At 40.0% G+C, this 18278-nt stretch overlaps 1 protein-coding gene across 1 annotated transcript in view; it reads left to right on the forward strand.

Annotated features, from left to right (window-relative positions):
• The window catches only part of LOC128449792 (zinc finger protein 236), a 56865-nt gene extending 39326 nt beyond the window's left edge, over positions 1-17539 (forward strand). The window contains exons 21-32 of the mRNA XM_053433096.1: positions 55-158; positions 2865-3302; positions 4730-4866; positions 6955-7186; positions 7262-7453; positions 8224-8367; positions 9239-9396; positions 9546-9674; positions 10044-10238; positions 11704-11833; positions 13876-14049; positions 16449-17539. Coding sequence (XP_053289071.1) covers positions 55-158; positions 2865-3302; positions 4730-4866; positions 6955-7186; positions 7262-7453; positions 8224-8367; positions 9239-9396; positions 9546-9674; positions 10044-10238; positions 11704-11833; positions 13876-14049; positions 16449-16570 — 2155 coding nt within the window. The 3' untranslated portion in view covers positions 16571-17539. The remainder of the gene's footprint in view (positions 1-54; positions 159-2864; positions 3303-4729; positions 4867-6954; positions 7187-7261; positions 7454-8223; positions 8368-9238; positions 9397-9545; positions 9675-10043; positions 10239-11703; positions 11834-13875; positions 14050-16448) is intronic.
• The last annotated feature ends 739 nt before the right edge of the window (positions 17540-18278 follow it).

The raw sequence follows: 18278 nt of genomic DNA on the forward strand, positions 1-18278 counted from the left end.
ATCTGTCCATGTGCTCTTTCAAATGTGCTTGTGTTAATCTACCTCAATGTCCAGGCACATCAGGATCCATACAGGAGAAAGACCTTACAAGTGTGATGAATGCGGGAAGAGTTTTACAGTGAAATCTACTCTGGACTGTCACGTAAAGACGCATACAGGTTAGTGTTTTATTACAACAATTCATTACTTCAATGTTTTTGAGGTTGATATTGTTTTACTTTATAACAGGGTTCATATCGGTCATAGAATTTAAGGAACATTGTGAATCGTAATCAAATTAATTTGGGTTATCAGTGGCAATGCCCTAATCAGTATGTACTTAAAGTGAAAGTGCATAATAGCCAATTTCCAAATACGATATAACAGGATTCTCAGCACAGAGGATGATTCAATCTGATGTCAGAGGATCCCTGCATGTGTACACATTTGAGGATCTGATTAGAATAAGTCTTGAGGGAACTCGCTTGGAGGAGATGGATGCCAAGAAGGCTGAATAGATGAGCTTCAGTCAGGGCAAAAGAGCTAAAGGGCCAAATACAAGGGTAGGCCTTCAGAGGTGCCAGCCCTTAGTGGTCCTCAGGGCCATGTGCTCTAAAGGGAGGGGAAGGAGAGGCCTTCTGTCAGAGGAAGGTCCTTGTTTACTTGTTTTTTTTGTGTTTGCTATATTGTAAATGTAATATGTATTACCATAACATTTATAAGTTAAGATGGGAACAAATTTGAAATGTTTTGCGTTGTATGTCATTGTAAGTGGTGCGCCTACATTTTGTGCTGGTGCCCCTAAAACCAGTCCTACTAGTGGAAAAAGTTAGTCTGGAGCCCTGAGTGGTCACAGGAGACACATTCAGGACCCATTTGAACACAGGAACTTAACACTGACCACTTGTGATCGGATCTCTCCAGACGGATTTTACAGTTTTTCTCCATTGCTTTGGATCATTTCACGAAACAGAAATGACATTCTCAGAGCTCTAAGTGCAAATGGCAAAATAGCCCATATGGTTCAGCACAACTACATAGATCACCTTCAAAAGGTCATATCTCACCCAAAACAGTTAACTCAAGTTTCAAAACCAAATCATTTTCTCATATAAATAGTCAGTGCCCCCAAAATGAAAATTTCCTTCTCGATTGCTGTGGCTCATCTCTCAAAACAACATAGATGGTTCAGCAAAACTCCATAGCACACCTGCAAAAGGTCATATCTCTCCCAAAACAGACCACTCATCAGTCAAAACTAAATCCTTTTCTCATACAAATAGTCAGTGCCCCCAAAATGAAAAGTCCCTTTGGCATTGTTTAAACACTACAGGTCAACATGTTTAGATGTTTAGTCAGTATGGCAGTGGACCATAGAAATATCCCTCATGTGCACATTTCAATCTTGGCTCAGTCCTTGAATGGTCACTGAATGGTTACAGTAGATGTTTTCCTTCCAGAATATTATGTGTATCAAACAGAAAAAAGATTAATTCAAGGTTTCACATAAAATATGTTTATTGAACTCATACTGCCATGGAAATTGTTACAGTAATTACCATACATCATGCTTACAGTAACAGAAAATGTGTACAGCACAATATACTGTCAAACAATAAGCACATCCAAACTAAAATTTGGCATGGTGAGATATGACCTTTTGAAGGTGATCTATGTAGTTGTGCTGAACCATATGGGCTATTTTGCCAATTGCACTTAGAGCTCTGAGAATGTCATTTCTGTTTCGTGAAATGAGCCAAAGCAATTGAGAAAAACTGTAAACTTACTGTGTGATTGGTGATCAGATGTGTGAAACTCAACCTTGATTACTAAAGCTCTAGTTGCACCTGAAAATTAAGCCAATGATCCAAGATATCCTTATTACAGTATATACCATGATGTTTTTCATGGTATTATGTGCCTGTACGATTTTGACAGTAGAGTGAACTATTGTGCAGGTGATGATGTAAACAATGAAATTATGCCAACATGTTCTGCAGAGAACAACCACTTGACTGAGAAGCGACAGTCAGTTTTGACCAGCAATATATATTCAATTGGTAATTGGGCTAACTGAAGGCAATTGTACCTAACCGTTTGCAAAGGTGTTCTAAATCATTTGAAATTTGTGCAAACTGTTGGAAATTGTACTTGTCATTGCAAGGATGTGCTAATACAATTGCAATTTGATTAAAGGAATGAGATATTCCAATCTGTTGTGAACAAGTGCCCAGTGGTTTGGAGGTTTGCACGTGTTGTTTTGAGAATGTCATTTCTGTTTCGTGAAATGACCCAAAGCAATGGAGAAAAACTGTAATACCAGGTCTAAATAGCTATTTTCTGTCAAACTGCAGGAAGATACACAGCCTGGCTCAACATCACTGTTTAAATAACATTTTACACCTTGTTCAGATACAATAATGAAAATATAAATAGTTTGCTGTTTTCCCATGTTTCTATTGGTAAAGCATATGACTCTCAGCAAGAAAACAAATAAGGATATTTCATAAAATATTAAACTAAACACATATGTGTGTGTGTGTTTGTTTGTAGCATTATATATGGTATTATATACCTGTTATTAGTATAATATATTATCAGTTCAAATGTAAACTTTAAACCTTGTATTTTAGAAGAATAACAAGTTTAGTTAAATAAAAAGTTAAAGTTTCCTCACCTGATTGCAGACTCTCAGGAGCAAACTTTTTTATTTTAATTCGGCAAAATTCAGGACAGTTACATCATTGCTTAAATAACCTACTAAAGACAAAGAAAAGAGAGGACTTCTTAAATTTTGACCAAGGCGACATACATCAGTTGAAGTCTGGAGTGATAGAGCTCATATTTAGTTGACCTAACCTAACGCCCCCTACTTATCTTTGCAGGTCAGAAACTGTTCAGCTGTCACATGTGCAACACCTCCTTCTCTACAAAGGGCAGCTTAAAAGTGCACATGCGCCTCCATACGGGCTCCAAGCCCTTCAAATGTCCCTTCTGTGAACTCCGCTTCAGAACATCAGGACACCGCAAAACCCACATCCAGTGTCACTTCCGTCCAAACAGCGAGAGCCGCAAGTCCAAGCGGTCCGCATTGTTGGCTGGTCAGGCCGGTCACTGTCAGGACCCAGAGACAGCTCAGGCTCAGGGTGAGGGGCAGCAGCCGGGTGCTTCAGAGGCTCTACAATCTGTGGGTCTTCTACAAGCAACCAACTCTGACCCCAGCATTTACCTCCCTGCCAACCAAGTCCTGACAGGGCAGTTTGACCAGAATCTGCTCCAGCCGGGGCTGGTGGGACAGGCCATCCTGCCGGCCTCTATGTCAGGTAGGGATTATGACTCTGTTGATACATGTATACTCAAAGAAACAGAAGCTGCTTTCAGATATGCACTGATCCCTCTGGATAATTTCTGAAGAATATCCTGAGGGACGATATGTGAGAACGCAAATGTCAATAATCAGTTACTGCGGACATTTTGGAGAATGTCCAAATCGGGGAAGAGCAATGGGAGAACATTTGCATTTGCAGCAAGTCTGTTTGTTACAGTGATTAGATTGTTATATTAACTCATTGTGTCCAAGAGTCAAATAGAGTACCCACCAATTTAAATTTTTTATTATCATTTGGCTTCTACTCCTAATGTCGGGGAGTGATTAATGCAATGACGTTTGTGGGTGTAACAGAAATTCTGCAGCAATCCTAATTTATAGTGACCTTTGGTCTCTTGGTATTCAATTGGCACCATCATTGCTGTAGCTCAGGATAAGATGAATTACATCACATACCTGATGAGAAGATGCTTTATCGCCACAGGCCACCTTCCGTGTACTCTCTTTCCTCCAATCACCAAATGCCTTTTGATCGTTTTCAGGACATCCCTGCTTTAATGTGGTACTAAAAGCCCACTTAAGAGGTTCCATTCATTCCCTTGTGATGTCTGACTCCACTCAGCTGCATTTGTGTGTATCTCTTTAGGCCTCAGTAACAGGTTTTCACACTTCAGCAGCCTAGTGACGAAGGTTTCCCTTTGTGTGCTGATAAAAGTGTTTGGTTCTCAATAAATATATAAAAGATGACAGAAAATATACTAAGCCTCAGTATTGAAAGAAGTTTTTTCTGAAATCTAAATTATGAGTTCTCTTGATATGACATACATGACCCTTGAGCCAGATGATTGTTGGATTACCTGTATTAACAGAACATTGCTGCAGTGGCTCCATCCCACTACAAATGGCTACAAATGCATAAGATTGCATTATAAATGTGTTGAAAGATAAACAATCCAGCATGGTGCCATGTAAGGGTGTTAAGATACAGCCTAATATAGAGAGTCATACTCTGACTCTCTCTCTCTCTCTCTCGCGCTCTCTCTCTCTCTCTCTCTCTCTCTCTCTCTTTGTGCATTTTGGAGGTTTCAGTTCACAGTAAGAGGGGGAAAAACTAAAAACATGGCAAGATTCTCCTTGTTGTCACTCAGCCTTTTGAAACTTATTCATGAGCGTTTGAAGTACCTGTACTTCTGGGATATTCTTACTTTAAAGGAGATCATCTTTACATGCTGTAACCTGCTTACCAAGTCATAAATAGTTTATTGAGTTAAGAATTGATGATCATTCAATATTTGTTGATTATAAAAAGTAAACAAATATTGATGCAGAAAAGCACTCCTTTGTGACACTTGGCTAACTGGAAGGTTAATTAGTCATGTTAAAAAAAAAAATTGATATTATGTGTGTGTGTTTGTGTTGCAGCTGCTGGAGACCTGACTGTGTCTCTCCCAGAGGGTCTGACCACACTGGATGGCATCCATCTTCAGTTGACACCTACTAACCTGGTGTGCCCCAACGTACAGATCTCTGGCATCGATACCAACAACATCACGCTACAGGTTACACACACTTCCTACTGAGCCTTGTGTTATTATCCATGTTTTTGTAATCACCTTGAGTTGTGTTTTAGGATTGTCCGTCCATCCCATTCTTGTGAACCCAAAATCTCGACATCTTGAGGGAATTTCTTCTAATTTGGTTGACACATTCACTTGGATCAAGAGAACTGATGAGATTTGGTAGTCAAAGGTCAAGGTCATTGTGACTTCACAAAAGCCTTGTAAACACGTTAAAATGCTGTTCATGAGCCAATAATAGAGACACGTACTATCTGTAATAGGTCCTATATAATGGTATCTGTGATTTATCGCTTAATATTACATATATAAAGTATTACCATTTTCCATAATTGTCCATAATGTTTGATCATGGTAAACATGCTAGATAAAACATGTATTTCATGCTGCCTTTTGTCTGTAGGTTATATATTTTGACTCTTATACATTTGTATAGTGAATATTTCTGGTACAGTGAACAGTGAATTAAGAGTTCAGTGTAAGATTTAGGTAAATGGAATCTATTGGCAGAAATGAATATAGACTAATCATAGTTATGTTTTCACTAGTTTGTAATCATCTTAATTGATTAAATTGTTTTCTTTAACCTAGAATGGGCCCTTTATATTTAAATACTCTATATTTACATCAGGAGCAGGTCCTCTCTATTGAGGCCGCCATTAAAATGTTACCCCAGGATTTCTTTCATGTTTGGAAGGGGAAAGCAAGGTCAGGGTAGAGCTAGGGAATATGGAAAATAATATTTTTTCATATCAGATATCAATATATATCATCATGATATAAATCAAATAACCAGAAAATATAAATACATGTTTTCACATTTGTGTTTATGTCCTATATTCTCCTGATGTACAAACGTTATTTTCTTATGCAAAAAAACGATTTTACAATCCTCCTTTGCCAATGCACTTTACTTATAACATTTCATACAAACCACTACAGTGAAAAAGTGTATATAATGTACATAGTCAGCAATTTTTCTCTATTTTTTCTATTGCCTTTTTCTTTTTCTTTATTTTCGTGTCTACATCATTATGACCTGCCTGCTGTTGTAACAACTGAGTTTTCCTGGTGTGTGGATCTATAAAGTTTTATCTTATCTTGAATCAGCGCCACTGCACTTAGGTGACTCTGCTCCTTTGATGTTTTCTAATCACTCAAAATTAGAACTGATCTTTATAAATGGAATCGCTCCAATGAACAATGAAGTTTAAACACCACTTTAAGTCATTTCTGTGTGTGTGTGTCCCCGCTCATCTCGGCCCCTCTTCACACAAAAACTGATAAGCCCCTGGGATATTCACCATCTAGTCATATATTCTAAAATAGTAAGTAATCGATGATGTCGTAAAAGTTATTTCACGATAATTATCTATATCGTTTATCGCCCAGCCCTAGGTGAGCGGTATTCAGCTGCAACATGCAACTTCACAACTAGATGTCACAACATTCTACACACTGAACCTTTAAGTAGAAGATGGACTGATCTACAAAATGCATAGTTAAAAATGAAACATTTTAAAATGTTTATGCAACTTTAGAGCCTTATTTTTGTTTCCTTCAGTTTAGATTGTAAAGGGAAAGGAGCACAATGCAAACCCTCCTCCTCAAACCTTCAATCAGCAGCCGTAGGCTCCTCTGAGCAGCTGCTCAGCTCCCTGAATATTCAAATCATTTATGTCCACAAGGCAGAGTTCTATGAGAAGACAGCAAAGTAATCCGCTGATAATTGTTGTACAACAAATGTTGCCTTAAAATAAACAGAGCTGTTTTAGCTCACAGCACAGCTCACTGAGTCCTTGCCAACATTATATGTACTTTGTACATTCCCTTTAGGCCTGATGTGAACTGTACTTCTAGAACTTGAGAATGTGATAATCCCTTATATTGAATTGGACTAAGAGTGATATAAAGTGTGAGGGATGAAAATGAGCAGTCGAGTGAAATCCCAGAGCACCAGAATGAGATTCAGCAGAGCTGCAGTATCGTGCAAAAAGTGGAACGAAATTTAGATTTCCCTTGAAACCTTGGCCTACCTCTGTCATCTAACGTATATCTTCCTCTTCCTAGATTGACCATGCCCTCCTCCAGCAGACCTTGCAACAGGGCGGCCTCCTCTCTCATCCCCTGAGTGTCGATAATGGCCTAATTTCCCACTCTAACAGCCAGCTCATGTCCAGCAACGACCCCTCTGTGTCGGCCAATGTCATCATCCACCCACTGACCAGCCTGGCCCTGCAGCCCTCCACCATCACACCTGCTCAGGTCACGATGGCTGGCCTCTCTGAGCAGGATGCCTCAGGTACGTTAGCTTGGGGAAAATGTAACCTGACACATAAACACTGAATAACTGCATCATTTACTTTGGTTCTTGCAGGTTCTCATGACCTAAGCCATGTAATAACCAGCTCTGGGCTGGTAGCCGGAGGCAGCAACGGTCAGGAGATCACACTGACCATCAACAACTCCAGCTTTACGCAAGCCTTAGCCCAGGTACAGGCCCAGGCCTCAGCTGCTGGTTCTGGCAGCGGGGTAGGAAACCCTCAAGAGATTACCCTAACCATATCAGGTATGAGTATGATCTTTAAAAAACTTACATGCAATTACAAGGCTGTATACATTTACTCTCTCTTTTAATAAATATTAAACCGGACTATCAATAGGAAACAAAAATATGCTCAAGGGTCAGCACAACATTTATTGATTTCCTCGCCCAGTTGAACTCGTTTGCCAGGAGAGAAATAACAAACCCAATAACAACCCAAATTTTTTTTACTTCGAAGCTGCTTCACAAATCAAGAATAAAAGCCTCAGTCTAAGAGGATTTTGAGCCATTCTTCTTCTTCACAAGCCTATTAAAATGTATATATCAGCAGAGTTTTTCCTCTGGCTTTTACTATTCTTTCATTCAAAAATCTGATATATAGTCTTCATCGTATTCTGATTAAAACCCTTAGTAAACAAAGTAAATAGCAAAAGTATCATATGTATTTATAAACTTTTATTTTAAACTTCTTATTTATAACCCTGTTATGTATTTTCTGTCTCTGCACGATGACATTTTGATTACTGTTTTGTTCTTGTAAATAACAGAATGTGTCAAAGAAGTGAATAGTTCTCAGTGCATGCGTTCCAGGCTAAATGTCTGAAGTCACTTTCAGTCTTCAAGTTGGTCCAAATTTAGGAAGCATTCCTAGAAGATGTAAAGAACATCATTGTTATTCCTCATGTTGACCACAGTATTCTATGCCCTATCCTCTCCTAATGAAATAAAAATAAAACAATAGCTAGTTTTCTTGGATTCTGGATTCAAAAGGCCTTTTTGCCACATTCCTGCAGGTCAGGATCTGCTCCCCCAGCATAGCAACCTCAATGGCAGCATCAGACTGGCATCACCGCTCAGTGGCCAGACCACAAGTGCAACCTTGACCATCAGCAATGACCACCTCCTACCTCAGAGCCCCGCCAGCACTGGAATGGCAGGTGAGGACTGGTATACAAATGTGTGGGCAAAAATAGTATCTTTCTTAAAATTCATACAGTGAATTCAAATCAGCCTCAGTCCCGAAAGCAACTGTTTTGTTGTGCAGCGGAAAAGCTGATAATTGTGCAATTTTAGTTCCTTTAAAAAAAATCAATGCTCACTCTGCGTTCCTCTCATCTATAACACAATTAAGTTGAAGTCATGTCACTGTAAGATCCAAACAGCAAAAAGTCAACTCAATTTGTTGCCTTACTGCCAGCCATGCAGTATCACCTTCTTTGCGACTGCTTGAATAACTTTTGCATGAATATACATATCAATGAAAAGTACCTCCTTGCCTTTTTTAAATTATGTCTCCATAAGATAGAATAGATTTGAAAAGCCTCTCAGAAATTCGCGGTTACTAATAAACCGACCCCCCTGTTTCAGTTAGCTTTTTTATAGTTTTCTATATTATGTTTGCTGTTCAGTGTCACATTCTTGTCTCTCTCAATGCAAATACAGTTCAGCCTGATGCTTTGACAGACATATTGTATGGGGCCCATATTTATTAAACTTCTAATTACTGGTTAATCACCAGTAACGTAATGGAAGTTCCTCCCCTCATTTGGTCACTACTATTTTTAAGCACCCAGTTGGTTACAGTGAGATCAGTGAACACAGGTAAACATGCTGTGGTCATCATGACAATACCTGCTCCAACCCCTTTATTATCCTGCATCAATTCAACTTCCCACTTGAATATAGTAAGAATACAGCATTGTCCACAATGCAAATTCCCCCAGGGACTCCTGCTATTGGCTGAAAACGAGTCACTGCAGTAAAAAGCTCAGTGGGTCTAACACACAGTGTCTATCTTCAACTTTTCAGGAAACAGCCTGACACCGAGCACCACCCTGTCACACACAGCTGTGTCCCAGAGCCTAGTGATGTCACCAGGAGGCGACGCCAGTGATGGCAGTGTGACACTTACCCTCGCTGATGCACAGGGCATGCTGGATGGCGTCACGCTCAATCTCAACACACAGGTAAAAAATAGTTGTGAACAGACTTAATTTCCAAATTGGCCAAAAATGAGTTGACTGCAAAGCAGTTCAAGTGACGTAATTATCAGTGTGTGAAGATCAAAGGTAACACAATGTTGTTTGACTGATGTTTTTATCCTTCTGCTCCTCAGAGTCAGACATTTCCTGCGGTGCTGAATGACTCTGGTCTGTCGGGGCAGTCAGACGGCTCAGGCCAGCAGGTCATACTGGTCAGCCACCATTCACAATCTGCAAACGGAGCGTCAGACAACGGGTACAACGTGAGTGTGTTTGACTCAAGGGGGAGATGCCAAACAAAGTGAAATGAGAAAATGGCAACTCAAGCTATTTTGAGGGGAAGTGGTTTCTCAAGGTTTGACCAAACTTTCTGCACTCTGTGTCTGCTGAGAGTTCCATAGCGGACCCTATCTGACTGGTGGACACGGACACTAGGAATTTAACTTACACTTGTGTGTATGGATATTTGGTGCTTTTATAAAGGATATAAAGTCACGAGTTGAAATAAACTTCTGTGGAAATATGCACCCTGAGTTTCAGACAGTTTTAAGTTTTTGACACAAGACCAGACTGAAAACACTACAGTTATGTATGTGTATGAATCTTAAGTTATCAATTTCTGTGTGTTTTAGATTCCTGACGATGGAGATAAGGGAGAGAAGGACACACAGATGGAGGGTGAAAACCGGAACCAGTGTTACTACTGTAACCTGGTGTGCCAGAATGCAAACTCACTGCGACGCCATTGCAGGCAAGCTCATGGCAAGGACCGCTGCCATGTCTGCAGTCTCTGCAACAAGGCTTTCAAGCGAGCCACACACCTGAAGGTAAGAGTCGGATGACAGGCATTTTGCACTGCTTCCTCTCTATAGGCAAAGTGGCCATTGTAACAGAATTGATATTCATATGATGAATAGCATTCATGAAAGAAACGCATATCTTATTTTTTGTCATCTGTGCCCCCCCCCCCCCCCCTCCTCCTCAGGCTGAAAACACAATAGATTTAGGGGTCAGCGAGGAAAGTGTTGTCTCTTTGTATGAGGCAAAAATAAGGAATTTTATCAAATTGATTTTACATAGACTCTTGTAAACTGTCACTCTCCACGAAAAAACAAAACACTTCAACTTAGGAGTGTTTTGCAGCCCAATTACGGAGAGAGCATGTGTCCTTCTCTATTCTCGCCATTCTCTACTTGTCATTGAAACATCCGAGCACATAAATGTCGACTTCCTCAGATCAGGAGGATAAAGGAGGACGGGGAGGACATGGCTCCATTCGTTTTCCAACAAATCATGTTTCTAAGAAATTGCCCCTGTGCCAGAGGCTTGTACTTTGATCCACGTGCCTCAATATGCTGAGCAGTAATTGTCTCTCTTGACACAAAGATAAGGTACATGTCACAGTGAGAGTGACCAATCTTCATGCTCTCCGGGTCCCCAGGCTGCTCATTAGTCTACAATGAGATGTCGGATGTTGATTTTAGATTTTTTTAAAGGCCCAGCGGCGAGAGAGACAAATTGGTATCGCTTTTATTTTTTTCATTTTATTTGCCTGTGGATAATAAATTTGCAATTTTAATTATAGCCAGTAAACCTAAACCATGGCTTTATAATTAGAACACAGAAAAATAATGAATTGCATCAGTCTCTGCTCGACGGGCAGTGCTACATGTGCTAGAGAGCATTGGTAGCCTCTCATAGGGAAGAGCCGAGCATTTCACATCACATGATCCAGAGAGATTAAAGGGGACCTGGTGTATCGGTCCACTTTGGCCTCTAGCCTCCATTCCCGTTCGAAGTTACCTGGTCATTAATCTGCAACACATGCATACACAGACAATCAGAACGTGCATTAATTAACCTCAATGTAGGGTTGGACATTTTCAAAGGTTGTAGAATTTTCCAAAAGAAAAATTATTTATAAAATAAAATTGGGGAAACATTTTTGGGGAAAAGGCAGTGCTTAGGGCAAACATCGGGATTAAGGTAAATACAGAAGACAGGACAGCAGCAAGTATTTTTCAGTTTGTTGCATATTTACTCAGCTCTCGTGTTTTTATTCCCAAACGTACCCAAGGGACTGTAACAAACACTACCACCAACATGACCCTAAACACCCTCTACCCTTTCTTGATGCAGTTACATCCAGAATCGCTCTTATTGCTTTTTCAACGGTCAGTTCTTCCTAAAGCCAAAAAAGGACAAACTTCTTTAGCTCCAGTCACATGCTAGAGCAGGAACCCCGTGTCCTCGGCTGTAACGGTGAAATAAAACGTTTGGATCTGTGTTCAGGAACATGAACGGGTGCACCAGCCGGGCCCCTCACCCAGCTCCCAGAAGCCCAGAGTCTTCAACTGCTCCTCCTGCGTGAAGGCCTTCGCCAAGCGCAGCCAGCTGGAGAGACACAACCGAACACACACAGGTAAGAAGACAACTTTCATTATGACTTTTGATGACATCATAACAATAATTACAGCAGTGTGATTCACATTAAAAGCCATTATTTATACTTTTCTTCCACAACCTATGCAGCCTGAAAACTGTCAACCTAAATATAGTAATCATTAAATAATCATGAATACATTGTAAAGGTAAATGAACCCACAATTTGTGAAAGAATGTAATAATTATAATAATAATTCAACTTTATTCATTAATGTTAAATTACAGTTTTGTCATTGTTTTTTTATTATTACAATAATGATTTTATTCATTCCGTATATTTAAAAAAAAGTAACAACATTTTAAACAAGTTATTCTTGTATTCATTTATTCATTACTTTATTTTATAATGTCAAATTTGATTATAAAAAGTTGGGGGGTTTAGATATAACGGGACAGACTTTCACAGGATTATTTTCATCAGACATCTGTGAGTTTTGAGGAAGTTAAACATTTGCCACCATCACAAATGTATGTCTTATCATGGGTAGATATTATCAGTGTCATGGTTTATTTATTCTATACCATATGTCAGAAATCCCATCTTGTGCTCCACAGCAACATGCCTGTGACAACATGTAGAACTTTATCCGCTTCCATGTTGTTAAATTCCTAATTTTACACAGGGAAATGGCTTCCTACAACTTCCATCATAGAGCGATTATTGACATGTAAAAACATATAAACGTGTTCAGATCAATAAAGAGTCCTGACACAGTCCTGAACAACCGCATTCTTCCCAGCTGGATGTGATATTTAACAGCTGTCAGCTTTCGCTCTCACTAATTCTTACATTTATACAGACGCAGTGACTTAGCAGCTAAATGCCTCGAATGTCTCTCGTCCATGTGAAAGCCCAGGCACCCAGGCATGATAATCAACCCCGAATGCACATAAGAAGAAAACTATTCACTCTGCAGATTACCATTTGAATAGACATATTTGAATACCGTTATGAAAGATTACGATTGGTTCGTCTCATAACCTTGTGGAGTCTATTTTTCTGCCTTTTGTCTCTAAGCATCATTGAAAAAAAGTTACAGGGTTAAAGCTCCCATTCTGTGTCTAATCTTACATTTTTGTAGTCTAACTGCTGTTCACTAGTGTCCCCATCTTCAGCTTAAAGAATGTGCCTTGAATGAAAGGGCTCGGCAAGCACTCAAAAGGTCCCTCAAGGGATTTAGCTGGCAGATGTTTCCTATTTTGTGAATTTTTTACATTTTTATATCAGAACATCTCAACCTATCAAAAGAGCAAAAGTTAAAACTTTCCCTGCTATTCTGTTCTTTTGTCTCAAAAAGACACTGACAAGCATATAGATGTTAAGAAATGCTCCTTATATACTGAGGATATTAATTGAAGATTCTAGCAGCTGATTGAATGAAGTATTACTGACATTGCTTTTTTAACATAACTTTAACATAAATAAAACCAGAAAAGATAAATAACATTGAATGCCTCTGATACAACATCTAACTAAGGTTTTTATTCGTGAGGAGTCAGAGTGCTGATTTGCTGACCCAGACTTCAGTTGTCTGAAAGCAGCTTTAATATTCCATGATAGTTTAGACTGTCACCAATTATTGATTTCAGATATTAGTCAATTATCTGCAGCCAATCATTTTATCTTGTATTTAAGACAAAAAGTCTGAACATGCTTTCCCGAAATGCAAATTTTGGACCCCACTGTATATTTAAATTTTTCGGGTTCAATACCTTTTGAGAAATCACATCTGAGAAGTTAGAAATGAAATAGACCAGGTGGGTCAGATACAATGAATCAACAGATTAGGTTATGATAAAAAATTATCAATATTTGCAGTTTTGCCTAATTTGAAGAGAAAGTAAGAGCTTTCAGCCTTCTCTTCCGTCACATTAAATAGTGTCTAATAATCTCAATCATGGAGCCGTTAATTTGCAATAGTCAGGTCGATGTACCATACCAAATATCCATTGCTCTGACAGTGGTTTTAAGATGATGAAAAATAGCTAAATGCTGCATTTGTCCATGTGTTTGTGCAGGCGAGCGCCCCTTCAAATGTAGCCAGTGCGACAAGGCCTTCAACCAGAAGAGTGCTCTGCAGGTCCACATGGTCAAACACACTGGAAAGAAGCCCTTCAAGTGTGAGATGTGCAGCATCAGGTTCACACAGAAGAGCAACATGAAACACCACATGAAGAGATCCCACGGATACGGTGAGCAGCTGGATGGCCTCTCACACACACACACATACGCACGTGCAGGCTGTTTGTGCCGTTGGGCAAATGTGGGACATTTATCATCTCTCTATTCTCTCTATTTCTTCTTATCTCACTTTCTTTGAGGAACAGTAATTACCAGTGTATCAGGATAGAAACAAATTTGATAATGAAGTCCCTGGGGCCTCAAACTGTATTTGCCATCCTCCAGGAGCCATCCTGAAAGATTAGTTTAACAATAACATTTTACATAACCGGAAAATTTGTAGCTTTGCTTCACATACAAGGAGAAACAGCTAACTTGTAATCTAGAAAGCAAAAAACAGCAGCAATGTTACCGTTACAGTTAAAATTAAGGTGTCTAAAAATAACTGGTAACATTAATCTCAATACTAACAAAATTACCTTAAAGACCTCATTGTCATCAGTTTTCATTGTTTCATACTATATTAATCGACCCCTAATACAACAGTTTGAACCCTGGTCCCATTTTCCAGCTTGAGGTGTGCATGTGTACATGTCTTTGTGTCACTTGGCCATCACACACAGTCCACATAACTACTTGTATCTATTTCCTACATAAACAGACTGTGGTGACTCAGTTTTTGTAAGTCACAGGTAATTAGATGGTGTCCTTGAGCACTGAGGCTGCGACTGACGGTGTCGGCCTTCCCCTGCTCGAACATCAACCGTCTCTCAAACTCTGTTCTTCTTCTTTTGAGAACGTGACGGACAATGGCAGAACTCAGTCACCCTCACACTTACTTCTAATCCGTATGCACACACACACACACACACACACACACATAAACACACACAGTACTGTAGAGCCAGAAAACTGCAATGACAGATCTGTCATCTTTGTTCGTTTGAATATCTTTGATATCAGCAGACACTTGTCCTGATGTCGTCAAATCTTTCTGTCAGTCTTGGTCCAGGTTTCAGGCTGTAGCTCACCTTTCGTTAACCTTGAACAAAAGTGGGACAGACACACACCCTCACTGTTTTTCAAATCACTCACTCAACCCACCTCGCAGCCTGGCAGGCACCTATTGAAGTTGGCCTGAGGAGGAGAACTATGCTGAGCGATCTGTTCTTCTTATTCAACTCGAAAAATCAACTCCACGAAAGTTTCCATAACTTTCTTGGACTTGATTATTCCTCACACTGACTGGGTGTCAGATTTTTTAAAACAGTCATGTCTGAAGTGATGCCTTCTGTAGTGTCGCCAGGCATAGAGCAAGATGGTAGCTTCTTTTAAGGTGCTGCCTCATTGTGCACATCCTGCAAGAGCTGTAGAAAGTAAAGCCTATATTTCCAGGTCAGGTCAAATATTTGGAGATGTGTGAAGTATTGTTAAACATCTGGAAAGTTGCCCAGTTTTTAAGTACGACTTTGAAAAGGTTACAGGGTCACACAGTCACCATCCCAGCTATGTTAGACTATAGCAGGAAAATATCATTTTTCTCGTCTGAAAACAGTAAGAGAGAGGTTTCTGAAGGAGAACTGAAGTTTGTCTTTGTTATGGAAGTCTTGTCTCTGCTGACGCCATTCCAATATTTCAACATTTAATCTATTCGTATTTCTTTTGTGTTATTCATAAACCTCTTGCAGATATATATTTTAATAGAACAATAATTGCTAATGACTGAGATGGTAGAAATCACACAAGGCTTCCTCTGGTCCTCTGCTTTTCGGGATATTCTCTCCTCAGTTTCATGTGCGAGTGGTTATTTACAGTCTTTGACAAGTCATGCTGTTCGTCCATTCCATAGAGACGGACTCTGGTGCAGTGCCTCTGCTTGTGACAAACACCAGAGGATTCACACACTCATACGCCTGCAACTTAATGAATATCTGTTTGAAGTGTTTGAGATATAGAGTGAAAATAGAGGGGAATAATTAAATGACTCCCACTGTAAGACTCAATTCCTCGTGTGGCCTCCAGCAGGAGACTGAAGCTCTGCACCGAAGTGACTCGCTTGTTATTCAGTGCTGAAGTTATTTCCGGCTGAATGTACTGTGACACATGACTCATGCCGTATTCACAATGAGCATATTTCACACCTGTCAGCTCTTATTATGTCGTTTGTATAATTGACATGGTCTCTGAAGAAAGAGCAAATTGGGGGGGGGGGGGGGGGTGAGATATTAAAACAAATGTTGGAGGAGTGAGCAGAGATTGTTTTTTTGAAGGATGGTCTCATTTGCATGTCAGCCGCTGGCAAATTGAATACAGGATCTGAGCTGCTGGTGCTGCTCTGCAATGCCTGTTAATGGCTTTGTCTTCTGGTTCACAAAGCTCCATTATTACCCAGCTCAGGAGGGATACTTTTCACAGCCTGAGACTGATGCAAAGTTTATTCTTCATTTGCCCCCCTCTTTTCTGCTTCCAGGTCAGATCCAAGAAGTGTCCCTGAGCCAAGACGAAACAGCACCTCAAGTTGAAGTAACGTCGGAACTTGACCTGGAGGTTGTTCCTGAATCATCAGGAGACTGGCAAAATGTCTTTTCCTAAACACGAACCACGAGTCCTAAGGGTCAAAAAGCACTGAGCAGCGTCTTGATTTTTACAACTGAATGAATATGTCGAACATATTCCTCCTCTCAAAAGGGTTATTCGGTTGGAAGGAGATATTTAAGACATTTTAGATTTGCTCCACTGTGAATCAAGGGCTTTCACCGTGGCGGCAGCAGCCCCCTGCTGTTAGTCCAAATTAGCAGAGAACTAAAGAGAGTCTGGTTCCCTCTGATTGGCTTAATGACATTCATCTGTTTTTCTACTCTCTGATTTCCATCAATATGACAACCTCCGGAGAGGTTCCAGCTCAATAAACACAGGCATCCCAAAGTATTCTCCTCCAGTCCCTCAAATGCTGCCTCTGTTCAAAAGAGAGGAAACATGAGTTCTGCGAGAAGGAAGTTCCCCAGAGACGAGTGTGTATTATTGTTCTGCTCCCAGTTATGAACACGGAGCTGCCAACAACTGCCCTGCTGCCATTGCTTGTGAAGCATCTGTGTGACGGCACACAGCGTAGAAATCCTTTTTTCACTGGTTTACAAGAGTTTTTTTTTAACTTATTTATACTGTACATATTTCGTGTTGAAGTGAAATATCAATTGCAGTTTGTCATTAAATGTCTGTTTCAGTTACAAAGCAGCATCACACGTGTTTGTAAAGATCGTCTGTGAGGACGCTGCTCTGGAGCTGTTTGACTGAACATGTCCGCATCATGTTTCCTGCAGCCAATCCTATCATTTAGTTCCTGCTGTAAATAGTGTAGTTAGATTGTGTATATATTTTTCTGATGAACAGGCACAACATAGGTTGTTTGGAATTATGTCATTTGGGCAAAAATGTTGCATTTGTTATGACGCAAAGCCAATGTACAGACGATCAGCTTTTGTTTTCTTCTTTTTTTGCAGTTGCATTTTCTATTGTCCATAGTAAATTAAGGAGATTAAAGTAATTTTTCTACAAATTTAACCTTGTTTCTTTTTGTTGTTGTTTAGAATAGTCGGCATGTTGGAGATTACAACACCGATGTTTATTGCACGATTGAACAACGTTGTATCACCAGGATCCTTGTGTGTTCATATAACAGATCCACTGGTGACTGATTCCTCTCGCTGGTTTCCTGCTGTTTGACAGTTTCTCAGTTTCCCTCTCTCTCTTCCACACAAACACGCCCCGTACACATTTGGTATTAAAATGTGTTGTTTGTGATCCGATCACAAGTGAACAACTCTAAGTACAGTAGTGAATCAGATCGGATAGCAATCCAATCATGCCAGACCGCACTTGGAGGTGGTCTGGGCCGTGTGTCCACATTCTTTTAGCAATGCAAACGCAAATCCGTCCTGGGCCACATGTGAAGGATTAAGATACACATGTGGGGCCATATCTTAATGCCACGTGTGAACACACTCAGAGCTCTCCACTTGTGATCAGATCACAAAACCTACAGGTGTGTACAGGAGCAGACAGTCTGTCAGTTTCATCTTCAGCAGCACCAGGTGAAATCCTACAAAGACCAGTGACCTGTGTTGTGCGGCCATCCATAATGGTTTTACTGTCTTCAGCAGGCTGGCAGGATTCAGTATAGATTCTGTAGATACAGTGCCTTGCATAAGTATTCACCCCCTTTGGACTTTTCTACATTTTGTCATGGTATAACCACAGATTAAAATTTATTTCATCGTGAGTTTATGTAATGGACCAACAC

The sequence above is a fragment of the Pleuronectes platessa genome, chromosome 10 (genome assembly GCF_947347685.1).
Source record: "Pleuronectes platessa chromosome 10, fPlePla1.1, whole genome shotgun sequence".
Taxonomy (NCBI): Eukaryota; Metazoa; Chordata; class Actinopteri; order Pleuronectiformes; family Pleuronectidae; genus Pleuronectes; species Pleuronectes platessa.